General features: G+C 33.0%; 1 protein-coding gene across 1 annotated transcript; it reads right to left on the bottom strand.

The window, feature by feature from the left end:
• Positions 1-6,505: 6,505 nt before the first annotated feature.
• Positions 6,506-19,783, bottom strand: LOC127711308 (B-cell CLL/lymphoma 7 protein family member A-like). Its single transcript, XM_052217305.1, has 6 exons — positions 19,616-19,783; positions 16,474-16,555; positions 15,299-15,404; positions 9,666-9,854; positions 8,080-8,118; positions 6,506-7,201 (listed from the first exon to the last, which is right to left on the bottom strand). The coding sequence occupies exons 1-6, from the start codon at positions 19,705-19,707 to the stop codon at positions 7,137-7,139; spliced, it is 573 nt and encodes a 190-aa protein (XP_052073265.1). The 5' UTR covers positions 19,708-19,783; the 3' UTR covers positions 6,506-7,136.
• Positions 19,784-20,707: the final 924 nt, after the last annotated feature.

Genomic DNA, 20,707 nt, shown 5'->3' with positions numbered 1-20,707 from the left:
TTTTTCCAATTATCTGCCTTAGTTTGTGACGCGACTCCTAGACGTCGTTGTAGTACGATCGCCATTACAACCGTGAAAAAAATGTAAACAAGATATACATCTATTTCCCAGACCGCATATATTAACGTAAACACAAGAATGTGAAGCGTACTTGACCTCGGCAAAATTACAAAGTAAATAATAAAGTAATTTATAATTTAGATAAGGAATGGACATTAAAATTATAAGTGTATTGCAGGCCAGGTGTCGTGTCCTTAAAATATAACTAATTTTATTTGATACGTTAGAACCGGGACATAAAATTTGCGAATACGAATCCCAGGTTACATATCGATTATAATCATTTGGTAATCATAATATTGATTATTATAACCCGTAAATAAATAAAAATAAATTGTCTTGCGGGTCGAATGTGATATATCAGAAAAACCAGGTGCAATTTTATTAAACTCATAGAAATTTCTGTAGTCATGCAAACCTATAATGAGGCAGTCCTAAAATTCAACAATCTTCTAACCCGACGGTCCTTTATTCGACAGCCCGTTTTCTCCGGCGCGCGGTTACTTACATCTTCTGAAAAAATTATACCTATAGACATGTACCGTTTGATGATAAACATTTTCACAGAAACGATTTTTTTGCTTGTGGTTCGACTGACGTATACTGCTCAAAATTTAGTGACGTTTTCGTATCACTTTTGTCTCCGCGTGAATTGCGCTATATGCTATCAGTGCATCGGGCCATATGTGGACTTAACTTTGCGATTTAATTGAGCCGAAGAAGTTTTGAACTTTCACGGCCTATGTTATCATATAGTTATTAGGTGTTCGATTCCAATTTCTTTTGTAGAAAAATTGCTTGACATGAAACTACTAGACTAAGTATGCATAGCCTATAACACCATGCTCCGGCCCGTGCTGAAAATAAATGAATGTCACCTTTAAACCACAAAAGACGCAAACGCGTAAATTAAAAGCAATGCTTAGAATTATGTTTTAAAAGCGTCATTTAGTTTTTGCCAATTTCCCCCTCCCCACCACCCCAAAACAGAGGTCCCGTATATTTTCATCCTGAATCTGTATTAGACTCCTTTATGAGTCCCCGATATATATAATACAGTGAAATACAGAATTACAGTATTACATTAGGGATGTATATTGGACCATCCGACTAAAGAGAATAATTTTATATACTTTTTATATAGATTAGACCGTTGATTTTCCCGTTTGAATGGTCTTACACTAGTAATTTTTGGGGCCCTTTATAGCTTGCTGTTCGGTGTGAGCCAAGGCTCCGTGTTGAAGACCGTACTTTGACCTATAATGGTTTACTTTTATAAATTTTGACTTGGATGGAGAGTTGTCTCATTGGCACTCATACCACATCTTCTTATATCTATTTAAGCACACATTCCTTCATATATATATATGGACCATTAAGACGAGGTTTTTAAAGAAGTGCCCTTAATAGTAAGTTTTGCTGTGATTTGTCTATGGATGCAGCTGTTTGTAAAACCTTTAAGTTTTTCAGCAAGAACTGGCACCCAGGAATAAAATAGTTTACTAGCCTTACTTTTCGAAATATGAAAGCGCCGTCCCAAATAACCAAACATCAAACTAAGTGTTAACCTTTAAATCAGTACGATCAAGCAACAGCTGATCTGCAATATCGTAGTTGAAAAGTAAATTGTGTATTTATTCCACTAAAGTACAGTTACATAAGACAAGTATACAATAATTTAAGGCGTAACTGTCATTCATAATATGTCTATTTATACGCTGACGTGGTTTCCTGATTTTATTCAATTTTGAACTCCTTACTCCTCTGTTAACAATATGTTTGTCTGAGTTAATGTTGTCGGAACGTCTGTCCATTTTGCAGCCTAAAGATAGTCGTCATGTATAAAAAAAATCGTCTCTTCATACTTGTTTGATTTGCATCCAATGCATGCATGTAGCCTCGGGGTAGGTTTCATTATTATTATCTAAAGGAATGTGCAGGAACGGATTTAGGGGGTGCCCAGGCCCCCTTATGAAGTTTCATTCATGGTTAGTTCAGACTTTTTACCGCTTTCACTACAAATTGTGTCTTGTTTGGGGACCCGCGGCCCCCCTTTCAAAATCCTGGATCCATCTAATGTGTAGATCTTCTATACAAACAGAGACAGATGCACTGTAGTCATCGGATTAATTTTCATAGATAATTTCGTGTCAACATTCTTCTGCCAGTGTAATTTTACTTTCATAAAAAGTTTTATTACAAAAAAGGATTGTGTGCAGTCGGCACAACTTGTATAGTTCACATATTTTATTTATTGATTTTTTTTTTGCACATCTGAAATTTTCTACAATTATTTGGACAAATATTAACTGCACAAGAAATGCCTCCGCCTTTTTCTTATAACTTTCGGCAGTATCCATAGTGAAATAAATAAGAAAATGAAGGAAATACAAATGTAAACAGAAAATCGATAATGTTTTGATCAATACACGTGCGTTATTTTTCACGGTTGTAATGGCGGATCGGTCACGTGAGAGGTTAATGGATGCGCCCATGTTTTCTAGGTCAATTATAGATAAACCCGTCTTGCGATTTTTTAATAACCCTTCATTGGTATCTTCTTTTTTAAAATAAAAAAAGCCTTTGAAGCGCTAACAATTTTTAAAGCACGACTGAGAGGATGAAGTGTAATTTTCCACTCAAATTGAAAACACACCCACAGCAATTCGATGATCTTCCCAAATAGTTTTTTTTTTAATATTAATAAACTTCATCAGAAACCATCAAAAGTGTATATATGTATGAAGTCCAAAGTGACACAAAACTGAGGGAAACTGTCTAGGGGACGGTCTAGGGTAAAAGTTTTTAAAACATTACAATCTTTTTTAAATCTTCATGGAATTTCAATAAACTTTAACACAGCTTCTTCATAATTAAAAAAACCTATCTAGAACTAAATTTTGATCGGGTTGTTGTCTCTTTGACGCATTCCCCGTTTCCATTCTCAATTTTATTTACTTGTAAATACAGTCAGCTTTTAAATATTATAACTACAATGTATGGTTTAAGATTTTCTAACTTGAATAAATTTGTTAAATGTTCATGGCCGGAATTTTACAAAACTTGGACAGAAGACTTTTATGTAATCAAGAAATAGCATACTTGCCACATTTTGAATTTTCTTTTTTTTTTCTGTATTTTACAAATAAAGGTACATAAATCCGGGCAACATTACACTTTTACACTGACAGCAGCAGTCACAGGTGAGACACAGGGTTTTAGATATTTACCCCAGGATTATGTCAAAGAACGTCTCATCCTTTTTCTAAAAAAAATCATCGGAAGATACCAAGACCTTGTTGATAAATATTCCGTATCAACTTCACAAATATTGCATGCTGGTCTTGAAGTATAGATTATAGGTACTGACGTTTTTTTCATCTTAATTGCGTGTTATAGTGTTCTTTTATTTGTCTTTGTAAATTATTACCTTTACTGTTTAGCCCATTTTTGGTAATACCCCTTTGGCGTGGCTAGGTACTTATACATCCTGTCATTGTGTTATTGTGCTGTGGTCAATTTTTGTATTCTTGTCTTTCATTTTTGCTTATGTGCTTGGTCTGTATGCCATTCTGTTTTTCTTTGTTGACATTTGTTTGTTTTTATAGTGATTAAGATTATAACACAATGTTGACTGCTGTACCCCTATTTTTGACATTTTTACCTATTATGTCTAGTTGTTTTGTTCACACATTGTTGTCAATATAAAGGAATTGTATACGACTGTTATGCAAGTGAGAGGTTTAGGTAGCTATAAAACCAGTTCTAATCCACCATTTTCTACATAAAGAAATGCCTGTACCAAGGCAGGAATATGACAGGTGTTTGAGCTCTTTATTTTGTCATTTGATAAGGGACTTCCGTTGTGAATTATCTTTGAAGTTCTGTATTTTTGTTAGTTTACTATATCCATCAAAAACTGGTGAGCGAGCATAAGGCTCATAAGATTTCATCTGGTAACTAAAGATTGTGCCCAAATTTTCGTTTTATCAATTCAGCAGTGACCTTGACCTTTAACCTAAAAATCACTAGGAGTTTCTTCACCCCATGTCTAGTCAAATAAAATTTGGTAAAGATATATATTACTTATGGGTCAATTACTTCAATTAGTCATCTATGAAGTCTAGTAGAAATATTCAGTTGTCAGATTATTCAATTCTGAGCATTTTTTTACCCAATTGTTTTTCTCTATCCACTTTAACTTTCAAGATATTAGATAGCTACTTACTTTTACCTCTTTTGTCCCAGCAGCCATGTTGATAGTAACCAGAGGCATAAGGAAGAAAATAAGTTGAACTACAGTGGCAAGTGATGGCCAATACCAGAACAAAAACTTGAATTAGGTAATCTAGTGATAACTTATTCTCGTCTTCCAAAACACACTTAAACAATAAATGTCTCATGCCAAAATCAAATTTGTTTATATCATTATTGTATGGTTCATAACATTGTGCTACAATCTAAAATGATTTTACTTAACAGTATGTGTGCCTGGCCCAAGTCAAGAAACTATTCAGTGGTTGTTGTTGTTTGCTTCTTGTCATATTTGTTTTTGGTTTATGGCTTAAGCATAAATCAGGCAATTAATTTTGCTTAATTTGAATTATTTTAGAATTTCTCATGCAGTGGCATTTTATAGTTTACTATGCTGAATAGGTTGTGCTCATAGCTTAAGGCGGTAAGGTTAAATATAATGCTTACATCTAACTCATTTGGTCTCTGATGGATAGTTGTCTCATTGACGATCACACCACATCTCTTTGATTTTTATATTTATCCCCTGGTAACCAAAACAATCTCAATTTTTGAAGGTAAATCAGGGTCATTACTCTAGATTGATTGATTGGTGTTTAACGCCGCTTTCAACATGATTGTGCTATTTCGTGGCGGTCATTTTTAATTGGTGGAGGAAGCCGGAGTGCCACTGAGAGAACCATCAACCTTCGGTAGGAAAACTAACAATCCTAGTCAATTAAGATTGGAGTCGAGTGCACCTGCCCCGTGCAGGATTTGAACTCGCACCTCAGTGTTGACTGGCTAGTGATACAGTAGTTCGACTACTTAGACCACTGGGCCACCCCTCATTACTCTAGAAAGTAAATGTCAAAACCATCAGAATCAAATTTGATCTGTATCTTATTGGTAATGATGTTATACAATCAGTACTAAAATTATCATCATGAAACCTCAAATTATAAGGTAATCAAGGGTAATAACTCTTGAACAGTAAAACCATTAAAATCGAACTTAACATTTTGTTCAAATTCTAAAGATTGGGTCAAGCAGTACTGAAATATCATCTGCAAACATAAGAAATCCTAAATTTTATGGCAACTAAGATGGATAACTCATGAATGGTAAACATCAAAACCAAACTTGACCTGTTTTTTGAGTGTCCATATTTCACAAGAACTGTTTAAGCAGTTCTTTAATTATCACCTGAAAACCATTGAAACTCCAAATTTTAAGCTAACTTAAGAGGAATATTTCCTGAAAAGTAAATTTTAACCAAAGTGCTTGTGAGCACTGAAGGGTAAAGATTGCTTTCATTTTCGTTTTCGCGAATTTTTAAATAAAACATTGAATTATATTTTGATATGCAAGTTAAAAATTTGAGTTAGAGTTATCTTCCTTTGTTCATGATTGTGCATTTGTAGTTGAACCTATTCATACACCATGCATTACTTATGTAATTTTTAATAATAAAAAAAAAATGTTTTCTTGTCAAGTATGGTAATTCAAATACATATCATATTATATCTTATAATATCAAAGTATAACATATCATCAATTAATTGCTTGACATTGATTGGATAGGATCTAAATAATGATCACTTCACTGCACTATTGTGTATGAACTATGAAAGCTAGTGATCAACCTTGGAAGATATAGACATCAAGTCAGTACCATAGGGTTTTGATTGAATTTCATGCAATCTTTACCTAAAAACAACAAAATCGAACAGGATTTGTATTTTAAGGTCCTTTGTGGTCAAATTTCAAAAGATTTGGTCAAGAGGTACTTTAAATATCATCTGGAAACCAAACATGTGACAGACGAACAGATATGTGAATCACTAGAATGTTTTGACTCAATTATTTTCTCCATTCATCCCTTAAATGTAAGTACATGAATATAAGTCATTGTAAAACAAGAATGTGTCCATAGTACATGGATGCTCCACTCGCACTATCATTTTCTATGTTAGTGGACCGTGAAATTGGGGTCCAAACTCTAATTTGGCATTAAAATTAGAAAGATCATATCATAGGGAACATGTGTACTAAGTTTCAAGTTGATTGGACTTCAACTTCATCAAAAACTACCTTGACCAAAAACTTTAAACCAAAGCGGGACAGACGGATGGACGGACGGACGCACTGACCGAAAAACATAATGCCCCTTTACTATCGTAGGTGGACCAAAAAAAACTAAACTGCCATATATATACTACTAACTTTTACTAATACAACATCATATTTACAAATTGCTTATGTAACAACTCAATCTAAGATAATATGACAAAATGTTGAACACAGTTTTCTAGTCTTAAGTATCATATTCATATTCTAGTATCAAAATGAATGATCTCATGTCAACTGCTACTCAAATAACATTACCTTTTACTCAGCATCTAACATAACTGATCCATTGATTCCTTTAATTTCATGGGTACCAATTTTTGAGGATTGAGTAATATTTGCATTTTCTTGGATACTTGATTTCTTGGTTTTGCCCAATTCTTCATATAAACTTTTAGAAAATTTGTATTTCTTTGAAAATTTAAATTCGTGGTTCACCTGTAACCAAGATATCCATGAAAATTGGAACCCATGAATAATAATTAATACACGTTATTCTACAACATTCATATTCAAATGATTTAAGAGTGTATGGTTTATTCTTTACAACACTGTTTTTGGCAGTATAGATGGAAACTTTAGTGAAAAATGTAACCCTTTAAATTGTTCCTTATGAATTATCAAATTTAACATCCCCCAAAAAATATCTGCATTTACAATATTAATCACTTAGACAATATGATGATAAAATGATGGTCTAACATAAGGGTTCATCATGATGATTCCGCTTTTGGTCTCTTGATCGGTGATTCTTCTGATTCTTTGCTTGTAGTGGAATCTGAAAAGAGTAAAAACATACATTTATCCTGCAATTGACCTTTCAACTATACAAATACAGGTGTACAGATAATACAAAGCTATAAATGTATACTAGTCATTTATAATCTCCTGGTATCCTGCTTCTGTTGGGAGCATAGGGTTATGTTCAAATTACTGTTTACATCACAGTTCAATTAGGGGTCCTGAATGCAGTCTGAGTTGAAGTCGTCGTCAGTATCATTCAAAAACAAATTCAACGACTGGTGTTTTTGGGATGTTATTTTGATTTTAATAGGAAAATTTAAAACTTTTGTACCTTAAAGCTGACTTATATAACATGTATAAGACACAAAGAAAGACCACAATCATGAATTAACAAAGCAAAACACTTTAGAAAACCAACCATTTCCTGATTCAAAAGTGCTGAATTACATATAGACTTACTTCCAGAATGATATTGTTTAATTTCCCAGTGGACCACATTTTGATATCTAGATTTGCTAAAAATCCCACTGACATTTCAATTTATCTTGTCACATCATGCATGGCTCCCCATATTTTATCCGAATAATAAATGGCTTTGTTTACAAAGTTTAAAAGAACGTCATATTAAAACTACTTTTACTGCTATCAATACTATTTGGGAATTCTTTTTATCCTTTTTAGTATGTATCATTAGTCAATGCAGCTAGTTTATACTTATGTAGTATTTAAGATTTTTTTGGAATAAAAGATATGTTATTATCTAAATAGACAATTAACAAAACAATCTATATTTTACAATAAGTGACTTTTTCAATTTTTGTTTTAAAGGTAAGAATCTAAAGTATGTATGTATTCTGATTTCAGCTTGGAAGTAAAATAAACTATGCAATACATGTACCATTCATATCTTACCATTAGTATCTTTCTTTTCTTCATGCATCATACTCATGGCTACAAAAACAAATAATATTTATAAAACTAGAAATATCCACTACTTATGGAATTAATAACCGCTATCCTCCTCCAGCTATTAGGGTATTCTCCTTTGAATTTGTTTTCACAATTTGTCATGCCTTTTATAGCTGATTATACATGGGTTTTTGCTCATTGGTGAAGTATGACTGCCTTTGCTTACATCCATGTCATTTGTACTTTGGTAGATGGCTGTCTCATTGGCAATCATACCTCATCTCTTTATTTTATATTAGTGTGCCTCAAAATTTTTATGTTGTCCTAAAAAATATTTAAGTAATTTCCAAATGGGTCTGGTAACCTGATAATCATGATAACTACTAATGCCATGATTAATGTTGTAATTGAACAAGTTTACATTCGTTAGTTTTCTTTTTTGCGAATGAAATAGCAATACATGATCAATATAAGGTATAAAGTTGATTAGCCTGCAACAACTATGCAAAATTAACACTTCTAAAGTTGAGCCTTGAAAAAATCACTGTTTAATGACAAATGTTGTATAATACATTTAATGTCTTGTGGTAGCAAAATCCATTCAAATGATGATGGTTTCAGGATATCCACATTTAAATCATACCAAACTTTTTGCTATTTTACCAAGCATGCAGATTTAAAATTACAATGTACTAAAACAGCAATGTCGGGATAGCTCTGAGTAAGAAAATGATTTTAGCTGTGCAGACTATAATATTGTTAACTGCTTTATCAAAATAAAGCTCTGTAAGTTGGCTTTATTTTAATGTAAATATTCGGTTCTTTTATCCTGAACATGACTTTAGATTGCTTACTTTCAATTATACCTTTGATAAAGGCTTTATCATGTTTATTGTATCCTAAATGTAAAAAAAAATCACTTTGTTAAGTCTGTACTCGTTTGAGTCTAAAATATTTGTGCTGCGTCTCTAGTTGATTGTGTCACCCTTTCCTAAAAGCATGGGAGTTGGCAATACCCAATATGCAGTGAGCATGCCTTTTATTTTTTAAAATCATTATTATAGGACATGCCAAAATTTAAAAAAAAATTTAAAGGGATAACTTTGGTTATCATGGTTATGGGAGATATATCTTTAAATAAGTAAGGTGTTTGAGATAGCCACTTTCATCATTGCTCTCTAAGCATTCTTGTGAATTAGAATAATAATAATGAGTTACTAATAAGCTTAGAATATATTTTAATATGAAAATTGGTTGACACATACATAGCAACAATTTTTAAAGAGATATCTCCCTTAACCTAGATCTAGATCCTTAAGCTTTTGTATTTAATATTTCTACAGAACCTGATGTTAAATTTGAGTGGAGAGATGGGATATGCAAACATTGGAAATGAAGTGGTGACATATTTCAAATCAGGGGCAGATCAAAGATTTGATGTTAGTGGTGTCCTGATAATTAGGAATTTGAGGACCTTATTTTGACACAAAATTGGTCGTAATTTTAACTTAGTAAGTCTGGTTCACCCCATCTGATTTTGAGCCTTTTAGTGAACTGTAGTGTTGTATGTAATCAAAGTGGACAATTACCTAGTCTGACATCAGTTGATCTATTCTGATCTGATTCATTGCTATCTTCTCCAACTTGAGAAAATGCCATGTTAGAATTCTCAGCATAAGATTGGTTAGAATCTTCATTAATAAACCCAGAACATTCACTATCAGGTTGAGACATAGTTGACTGCTGTGTGTTCTCATCTGTGTAAACACTTGAGGGGCCTGGAATATAAAAAGATAGTTTTATTTAATCAATGTTTGGATGCATTGGAAGGCAGTTTCTGTCTAAAAAAGGTATTAAGTTGTCCAGTGTTATTGGAAACGTGTTCCTGAAACTGAAATTTAATCTTGGACATAAGTTTTTGTTTTATTGTGGGTCCCTGGATGCTTACATTTTTCTCAGACTCTCAAAATACTCTCTTAACTGATCAATTCCAAATCTGTCACAGATTACAAACAATGCAAAATATCAGTTTAAATATTGTAAATGAAGTTTACTTAACTCTTTAACATAGAGATATGTCTCCCCTATCTGTAATTTTTATTGTATACATTCATTGACATACAGTCGAACCTCGTTGTGTCGAAGTCGAAGGGACCAGACCAAAGTATTCGACTTAAACGAGGTTCGACTCATCTGAGGTCAAGTGTGTAGTCATAAATTTGGAATGCATGAAATACGGTATGAGATTAGTGTAAACTAGTTACTTTGAACAGTGTGCCTTTTTTCGATATGACACTTTATGATTGTGTATCCAATCTCCATATTTTTTTATCCTTCATAATAATTAAACACACAAGTAGAGATACAAATCATGCACAAATAAAATCAATAGTCTACACAAATATTTACAAAGGTCAGTCACTATAAATTATGAAATCACTCGCGGAACAAACAAGTTCTGAATCTCTGGTGAGGTCGTCTACTTTGCATTAAATTATTAAAATTTTACATTATTGTCTAAATACTTTTACAAATGTATTTATTGTAATTAATGAGTTTTAATTGAAACTATTCATTTAATCTCGGCTTGGGTCATTTAAATTCATTTCGTTCTTATGGCAGGTGAAATATGCTCAACACACTAATGTTTTGCTTGAACGATCAACAAAGGTGTTAATTACCGGTCATCATAAACATGTCATTTTAACTGTTATACAAACAAGTATGTTTACTCAGTTTTAATCTCTTTTGAAAATGATTAGGTTACATAAGAAATACATCCGATTTGAATTTTTATCATTAGGTTTGTATCTTTTGAAAATGCTTACTTTCGAAATTCGAGACATCGAGGTCAATTAACATTAATTTTACATCGACGGGACTATAAAATTTACTCGACTTAACCAAGTATTCGAATCAACCGATTTCAACTCATCAGGGGTAATTATGCATTGAGCAAACGGGAATTTTACCGGAACCGAGAAATTACTTCGACTCATCCGAGTTTTCAACACAACCGAGTTCGACACAACGAGGTTCAACTGTAGTTGTAATGCAAATGTTGAAATTAAAATGGCAATACTTTAACAAGTACCTATGCAAAACATTCAAAGTCAATGAACCATGACTGAGGAGGCAGGATCAAATCAACATAGATAACAGATAACCCAATGCTTATACAACTGCATACCATATACTAATGGGTTACCTTAATGGTTTCTCTTTAATAAACTGAAACTCATCACTCAAACTTTTCCATTTAAACTACACAAAAGTTTCAAAGTCAATAGGCAATGACTGAGGGGACAGGGCCAATAATCTTCATGAAAATGAGATGTGCCAATACAATTACAACTGCATACCAAATATCATTGACTTACCATTAGTGGTTCCAGAGCTCCAGATAAGCTGCATATTTGCGTGATCACGCAATACAAATTATAAAAAACCCAATGCAATTGACCATTGCAGGGTTCAATAACCCAATTGATTCAAAGGAAAACCCAATTATGTGCCAAAACCATGAGTTCTCAACCCTTTTTTTGGCTACCGTTTGCGTTATTTACCCTTATCTGTTTACAGTCGTCGCGTAAATCTATTTTTATAATAATTGGAAATTTCCTTTCGTTCTTAAAATAGATCTCTGCATCAAGAAGCTGAAATGGGTCCCTGTTTAAATTTTCCGTTGCTCAAAAGGTACACGTGGTTTTGAAAACATTTCGATCTTCTCAGCGTTTATCCAATTAGTGTGTGTCATGTTATCATATTTTTTTCGAATTGCTCGGGATTTATCATAACATACATTGAATTAAAACAAAAGTGAAAGTCCGGTAGAAATATTGAATAGAAGCATGTTTTCAGCTTCTTTTGAATAGCTAAGTGAAATTTATGATGATAACAAGACTCAGCCATTGTTATTAGGAAGCCTCCATAGAACGCACGGGTGTTTATGCGTACCTTACAGGCCTCTACAATAACTTTTTTTTCAACTTGTCCAGTAGGACAAGTACATACCAAAACTTACTTGTCCGAATGAAATTGTAACTTGTCCAAAAAAAATCTTATTAATAACCGTTTTTGCATTTAAAGTTGATTCAAGGAACAAAATGAATTAAAACAATAGAACAGAATTTGATTTATATCTTTTGAAATACTTTTCAAAAATATGAGTCGAGAACAACTGAATCTAGTCATGTCACAGGACTTAGGTTCTAGCTTTCTTCAATGCCAAAGTCTCATCAGACTGACTGCACTAGGCACCGTCTGATAGGCCTGTCAATGTACACTCATTGGATTTGTATCTTGGTTTTTAAGTTGAAAAAAGTTTTTTCAATGGCAATCAATAAAAAAAAGAAGATGAGGTATGATTGCCAATGAGACAACTCTCTGCAAGAGACCAAATGACACAGAAATTAACAACTATAGGTCACTGTATTGCAAGTATTGTTTTTTTCTACATATGATCAAATATGATTTTGTGAATTTTATGGTAAATAATTTCTTCATTTTTATTTAAAAAATATTTTTTGTTAAAAAAAATTACAGGTATGGTATTTATTATAAAGCAACAGAATAAGGTCGAAAACGAGGTCTTGGTCCCGAAATGAAATGTCTCCCGAGTTGCCAAACTGTCTATTAATCATGTCTATTAAAATTAAATATGTCTCCTACGGTGCCAAACTGTCTATTAAATTTGGAGCCAAATCGTTTCCGAGCGAGCTGGTGACGAACTATCTTGAAAAGTTACCTTACTTGTATCTACAAAGCGCATCGCTGATTCGGATCAGTAAGACTGGTTTCCGAGAAAAGTATGCCTTTTACCTCTTAAACAGTACCTGACAAAGAACCAGTTTTAAAGTATCGATTGCAAGTAAACATGTCAAATTAATACTTGTTTTTATCTTCTTTTCTTGTTTTTTGTTTATGATAACTTTGTTCATCAAAGTTGGATTAATTTTATTTTCTGCAGAATAATTTTACTTGTCCCGTGGGACAAGCTTGATATAGCTTTTACTTGTCCGACATTTTTTTCCTCTGGTACCGGACAATCGGACAAGCGTTATTGTCGAGGCCTGCCTTATCGAGAACATTGCTAATTAACACGGGGTTTCGTCAAAAACAAAATCAGTTGGAAAAAGTGAAAGGCCAATATTGTAGTTGGAAAACATCGGAAACCAAAAGTTCTAATGAGGGACAGCTTGACCCAGATTTATATAAATTAAATTAAACAAAAACATTCAAGTATACAGTTTATATCTTATATTTCTTCCATTTTACATTTAATGAGTGAGTACACACACATGCATTCATAACAGAATTTTTTATATAAAGGTATATAGGGGGGGGGGGGGGAATCTGAGACAAGTGTCTGTGAATACACATATCTGTTTTTTACAGTTTATATAAGTTGTGACAAAATACAAAACTGGCAGACGTTTGAAACAGGACACAAATTAAACCTACAATCGCTCGTCAGTGAATAAACCTAATGAAACATCTATAGCACATATACAAAGAAAGGAACATACACATGTATTTAAGATTGAAAAACATCTGGGGTTGATATTGCTTAAATATTCAATATTGTGTGGATGAAAAAACCCAATACAATAATGAGCTTGGTGGTGAAAAACCCAATTTGATATCAACTTGAGGGGTGAATTGAAATTGATAATGCAATTAAAAAACTTTATCACCCAATTAAATAAGAAAATGGTGGGTAAACACCCCAATTTGTGAATTCTTATCTGGAGCTCTGTGGTTCCCTATCAACCTGTAACATGAGTGCACACGCTGAAATGTCTCGCCTTCTTTACTAACCATTGATTTTATGTTGATAGCCCTAAATACAAAGCTTTACTACAAGTAACACATAAACTTAACATGATCCAAGAAAATGAGGTCAAGGTCAGATAAACCAAACAAGAAATACATGTACACCTTACAATCATTCAATAAACCAAACATAGTTGACCTATTGCTTATTGTTTCTAAGAAACAGTCTTAAACAAGAAAACTTAACATTGACCAATGAACCATGAAAATGAGGTCAAGGTGAGATGAACCATGCCAGACAGACATGTACACCTTACAATCAATTTAGGCATTAAATATAGTTGACCTATTGCTTATAGTATCTAAGAAACAAACTTAACCATGAAAACTTAACATTGACCAATGAACCATGAAAATGAGGTTAAGGTCAGATGATACCTGCCAGACAGACATATACACCTTACAAATCCTTCCATACATCAAATATAGTTGATCTATTGCTTATTGTTGAAGAAAAACAGACCAAAACACAAAAACTTAACACTGAGAAATGAACCGTGAAAATGAGGTCAAGGTCAAATAAAACCTGTGAGACTGACATGTACATCATAAAATATTTCCATGCACCATTTATAGTTGACCTATTGCATATAGTATTAGAAAAAAAGACCAAAACTCAAAAACTTAACTTTGACCACTGAACCATGAAAATGAGGTCAAGGTCAGATGACACCTACCAGTTGGACATGTACACCTTACAATCATTCCATATACCAAATATAGTAGACCTACTGCTTATAGTATCTGATATATGGACTTGACCACGAAAACTTAACCTTGTTCACTGATCCATGAAATGAGGTCGTGGTAAAATGAAAATTGTCTGACAGATATGAGGACCTTGCAAGGTACGCACATACTCAATATAGTTATCCTATTACTCATAATAAGAAAGAAATTAACATTACAAAAAATGTTGACTTTATTTTCAAGTAGTCACTGAACCATGAAAATGAGATCAAGGACAATGGACATATGACAGACGGAAACTTGGTAACATAAGGCATCTATATACAAAGTATGAAGCATCCAGGTCTTCTAGCTTCTAAAATATAAAGCTTTTAAGAAGTTAGCTAACGCCGCCGCCGGATCACTATCCCTATGTCGAGATTTCTGCGACAAAAGTCGCAGGCTCGACAAAAACTAACCTAATCATAAACTTTAACAAATTATTGATGTCACTGGAAACAGTACTTCTATGTGTGGCCTCTGCAATTTTGTCTAGTATAGTGAAGACAAAAATAATATTTGTGTAGTACATGTATATTTAATAATATGAAGACTTTTAAATCTAGTTTGATCATGATGTTGACATTTATCATACCTTGACTAGAAAAGCTTCTATCATTGGAATCTAGTTTGATCAGGATGTTGACATTTATCATACCTTGACTAGAAAAGCTCCTATCATTAGATGGTGTATTTTCTTTGTTTTCTGTCTTCTTTCCAGCAGTTTTACCTCTTGCCTTTATTGTTCTTTTAAGACCACCACCCTGTTAAAAGTTATTAGGTACAAGAATAATATTATTACATTATTTAGATAAATAAATGAGTGTTACATGTACAGTAACCCATGAAAAAAACAAATGTTGTGAGCTGTACATGGTAACGGACTATCAATTGTACAGATCTCATACAGTTGGAACAACATGCAGACAGCCATACATGTATGAATACATTGTACATCTACATGTGTATATAAAATATATGTTATGAATAATAAGTTGTGTTTATATGGTTTTTGCTTATTTTTCATTTGATTTTTCATGTGAATACATGTGTTTTTATGACCTTCTACCATGTCTACTAAAACCTATGCTGAATTTTAATGTGTATTCTTTCCTTAAATGAATACATGTACAATACTACATGTATTTTGTTTGTTTGATTTTTAATATGCTTTTGTGATTGCATCTTTTGTTCATCGACTGATCATGGTACATGTAAACATCAAAGCTTGATCCAGTCATCATTCAACTAGTTTTATTTTACCATACTTATTTGTCTGTCCCACAGTAGCACCGCTTCCCCTTGAATAAGTGTGAAAAAATGACACTGGTTTTTCAGCATGCAACAATCAATCACAGTGATGACAGTAACATGTATAATTATTAATTAAGTTATCTTCTATTGACAGATTGCTGTCTCATTGAAATGCCCCCAGATTTTCTTTCATACATAATGGGAAACCATTTATAAATGTAGTACACGTACAACAGGCCAAAATTATTTATGTATGTTTACTGAAACCTGCTGAACAAAAAAGATTGTTCAGTCAGCAAAACTTTTTATGGGCAAACCTGGATATAGCCTTATCCGTTTACAGAATGAGATCCAGTATTGCATTTACCTACATTACCAGTTAGCAGCTGCAGCCATTTGTTAAGTTGTTTTTGTCTGTCAGATATGCATATATGTTTTTACTTGGTTTTACACATGTACTTGTTGATGATTTTCATCGTTAAGCTAGGGGTTGAACAAAATGGATTTCGATGTCATGAAAATATAATTTGCCAATTTTTTTCTTCTTTTTTTTTTTGGCCTTAGTGTATATATACATACCTGACTGGTTTCAGATGCAGTGACTGGTACCCATTTAAAAATCTTCATGGTTGTATCTCCTATAGTCACCCATCTTTTCTCCCTAAACAATTAATTACATAGCAATCATTAAAGCATGTGATGGTCTTTAGCATTTTAAGTAACTATAAACATGATAAATGCAAAAGGGGTAAATATTATGCTTTCCTAGAAATTTTATCACTACATGTAAAAACTTAAGGATACAAAACAAGGAATTATGTGTTAGTTATTCTACATGTTTAGACATAGAAAATGGACAAGTTTCAAACCCCCCTTCAAACATGACAAATACCATGTACATGTATATAATGTGCACTTGTGTACCCTTAAGGACTCCAGGTATCACAAACTATAGTCTTTTTCTTTCAATGTATATGTATTAACCCTCAATTTTTTAATGCATACTTTCAATTTAGAGAATATTTATTGCTTGCTTTGATATTGAATTAATATATACATGTACATTATATATGTTATATATATTTTTTGCAGATGACATGTTTTTGATCCTGACTATGCATATTTTATCTGTGTATCTATTTATTTACAAGAAAGTTATTACAATTACAAATGTAATATATATGTTTCATATTTCAAATTCTTTTATTAACCTATAAATCACAATGCAATGATCACAGATTCCAAAGACAGACATATAAATCATAACAAATACAGATAACATTAATCCATTTATCACAAATTTTCTTTTAACCTGCAATGAACTCTCACAGTTCGATATACAATGATATATATATATTATAAACAAATTATCATGATTATACCCATCTAATATTTTTTTGGGGTAGGGTGTGAGATTAACTTGCTCCTTTACTACAGTGACCTTGTATCGAACTAATTTTCAACTTTAAATTGTTCACTGCAGTCTTCTTCATGATGTCATGTGCTCTTTGTTCTGAGTTCAGAAATTTTTTATCATGGACATCAAGCCAAATTTATGGCTTATCCTTATATTTCTATAAAACTTGTTTTTAGTGATCAGTACATGCATTTGAGATACAATGTAGATGGTTCTACTTCCACTTCAAACAAGTAGTTCTTTTGTGGAAGGTTGTTTGACTTTAACATGTTTTAGCTAACTTTTTCAATTTTTCTCTCTCTCTTCATGCTCTTCTAGCTTCAACGAACTTCCTTACATTCTCGAACAATTGTGGAGTGACCCTTAGCACCTGCAGGGCAGGTGGGACCTAATGGCTGAGGTACATGTATGTATGTTTGTGATGGAGTAGCTTCTTCAAGATCAAATTTTGACAAAAAATAGTGCGAGTCTGATGCAGAGTCTGCCTCTATAAACATGATATATCATGTCTATGGATTGGGCTGTGTTACTTATCTCATCAGTTTCTGCATTAATTTATCATCGCCATTGTTAAGAGCAGGAGTTTTCATTTCTGTCAAATGACTCAGACTTTTTGGCCAGGAAAGCCCTCAATCTGTATTTGTTCCTCAAGAATGGGCTTTCCATGACTTATTTGTCTGTGACAATTGTGTATGTGTAAACTATTGTTACTTGTATGGTGTGTGCTATCCTATTGTGTCTGCACCCACTGTATTTTATATGTATGTCAGTTCCAAAGGATTGGTGTGTTGAAGGTGGGTCTCATTGGGGTCTAAGCGTGACCCGGGATTGCTGATTTTTTGTAAGCGTGACACGTGAAAGTCAAATTATTGTGCCGTGAAAACGGGAAATGAAGTCTAGCAGGACACAGGAAATTACAAAAAAATGAGAATTGCTTACGTACATAGTGTAAGCGGGATACGGGAATCTGACAAATCAGAAAGCGGGATACGGGAATCTGACAAATCAGAAAGCGGGATCCGGGATCAGAACCCCCCAATGAGACCCCCTTGAAGTACTATTACTAAATAAAAGCCGATATATTCATTTAAGTTAAGCAAGTCGTCGTTGTTAACAAAATGGTCAATAGGGACTAGACTACATATACCCCCGACTATCCAAACGTGGGTTGTTTGGATAGTAGAGGTTTGAGTTTTTTTTTTCAATGCACGTACACGATTAACGGTCTATATATCCCGCAATGGTGGTAAGTCGTGCACTTAAGGCCATTTTTTATTTTATTTTTCTGTAGACTTAGCTTTGTTTTTTTATTACTGTGTATTGTCAAGCTTGGTTACTCATAATTGTTTCTCAGTCACTGAATGTACGATGTTGTTCCATACTGCAGCAGCTGACCCGGTTTGTTTACATTCAAATTCTAATGGTTTCAAAACCACGTGACACATTGAATCGTTATATCCAATCAAATTGCTCTACTGTCAATTAGGTGATTTTTTAGTACAAGGCAATTATATTTTTTGTTTGTATGATATTGCTTTGAAATAGTTTGCAATAAATTGGGGGTTTATTCAATAGGAAATCTCTTTATTAGCCATGAAATTTGATATCAATGGAATTTTATATGAATATTTACTTATGGTCAGAATATCGATCTCTTTATATTGAACCAATTTTTTTTTTTTATGAAAAATATATGTATATTGTTTTTTATTGACCTACTCTATATTCCTGAACAAAAATATGGCATGATTATCGTTTGTTTCCCAAGGTTTTTCTTTCAATTTGGATGGGTTTTTTTCGCGGGAAAATCGCTTCGACGTAAGGTGCTTGCCATTTTGAAATTCTTAAAAATACGATTTGCTTGGCCTGTTTGATCTGCCATAAAGATTGATGACGCTAAATGGAATGTAAACAAAGCAATGGAGGCCGGAAGAGGGGATTTCTGAAGTTCTGGAATGTTTATAGGCATTCGGAAGTCAGGTTTGAAACGGCCATTAGAAAATTGGCATTTTTGTACAATACTTTAGAATAACAATGAAAACATATCTTTTGAAATGTTTGTTTATTTAGAAGAGTAGAAAAAATGTATTCTGCACTAATTTTGTACGCTGGTATTAGCGTAGTGACGTCATTGCGGAGTTTTCCCGTGTGATAAGTACAATAACAAAATCCGAACGAATCAACATTATGACCGATTATAGACTACGGTAGGATATCTGACCTGTAGTCGAGCCCCTATACGGTCGCGTCATGTAGCACACATAATTTACCACTTGACACGTCATATTTTCTCTGTTTGCTTACCATTTTCTAACTTTGTCAATTGCATTAATAACACGTTTGATATCTTCTTTCGCTCTGCTTCGAGTTTCGGCTCTAACTGAGCGGGATAACATGATATATTTTGTTGACTAATTTTGATTATTTTCTGTTTCTTTTGTTCTTTCCCCCTGTAGCCCGGATGAAATGTGACAGGTTTATGCCGGAGTGACTACGAAATGTTTCCGTATTTAAAAATGTTATTGAAAAAGATGGTAAATGAGGGTCTAAACGGGAGGCCCTTCAGTTCTGTCATGATTCTTCAATTGAGATCATGTTCTCTATTCTTATTTTTTACCCATTAATCTCTATTGTTTATATAATTTCAGCACCCCTTTTCTCTATTCTTGACTTTTGCCAATATTCTGCACTTTTTGTCTAAGTTGCATGTTCTCTATTTCTGTATATATAAAAAGCTAAAAAAGCATGTTTTAAGATTAAGAAAACAATTGGAATGGATAATCCTTGAAAACTTTTAGAAAATTTATTTGATTCATTAGTAAGTCCGATCTTACTGCATGTATTGTAGAGAGGTTTGGGGCGACGGTTTTTGATAATTCAGGAGACACTTCCATTTTGGAAAAAATCCATATGAAGTTCATAATAGAAATTATAGGTGTTCATTTGAAAAGCAATTAATGCTGCTTGTAGAGCTGAACTTGGCAGGCTTCCATTGTGGTCAAAAATCTCATTTTCTTGTATTAATTTTTTTGAACATATTTTAAGGTCTGAAAACACCCTTGTATCCAAAAAATGTCTGGCAACTGAAAAAAATAACCCCTAGACAAAGAAACTTTATTTTATTTTAAACAATCTATGATTCTCAAACCTAGATGGGAGAAAATGTTCTATTAAACACTATCTAGCAAGTATTAAACAAAGAGTGATTGATCAGTGCACGCAGGATCAATCATCAAAAATTTAAAATTTATCCAAACTAAAATTTTATTAAAAATTTCATAATTCAAATCAGAGTAGTTCTTATGTTGATGTTCTAATGAACAAATTAGAAAGGTCATCTCTGTGTAAAATAAGATTGAGTGCACACAATCTTGCTAAAGAAAAAGGGCGACACTT

Source organism: Mytilus californianus, unplaced genomic scaffold, assembly GCF_021869535.1.
Source record: "Mytilus californianus isolate M0D057914Y unplaced genomic scaffold, xbMytCali1.0.p SCAF_8, whole genome shotgun sequence".
In the NCBI taxonomy this organism is placed as follows: Eukaryota; Metazoa; Mollusca; class Bivalvia; order Mytilida; family Mytilidae; genus Mytilus; species Mytilus californianus.
Note: the sequence above shows the minus strand (reverse complement) of the source record. Positions and strands in the feature narration are given on the sequence as shown.

Excerpts from the sequence above, each read along its gene's own strand:
- LOC127711308 (XM_052217305.1), bottom strand. The coding sequence starts at position 19,707 with ATGTTATCCCGCTCAGTTAGAGCCGAAACTCGAAGCAGAGCGAAAGAA. Across the intron at positions 9,855-15,298 it reads TAGGAGCTTTTCTAGTCAAG|GCCCCTCAAGTGTTTACACA; the intron begins GTATGATAAATG and ends TTTATATTCCAG. Across the intron at positions 8,119-9,665 it reads ATCAACTGATGTCAGACTAG|CCATGAGTATGATGCATGAA; the intron begins GTAATTGTCCAC and ends TTGTTTTTGTAG.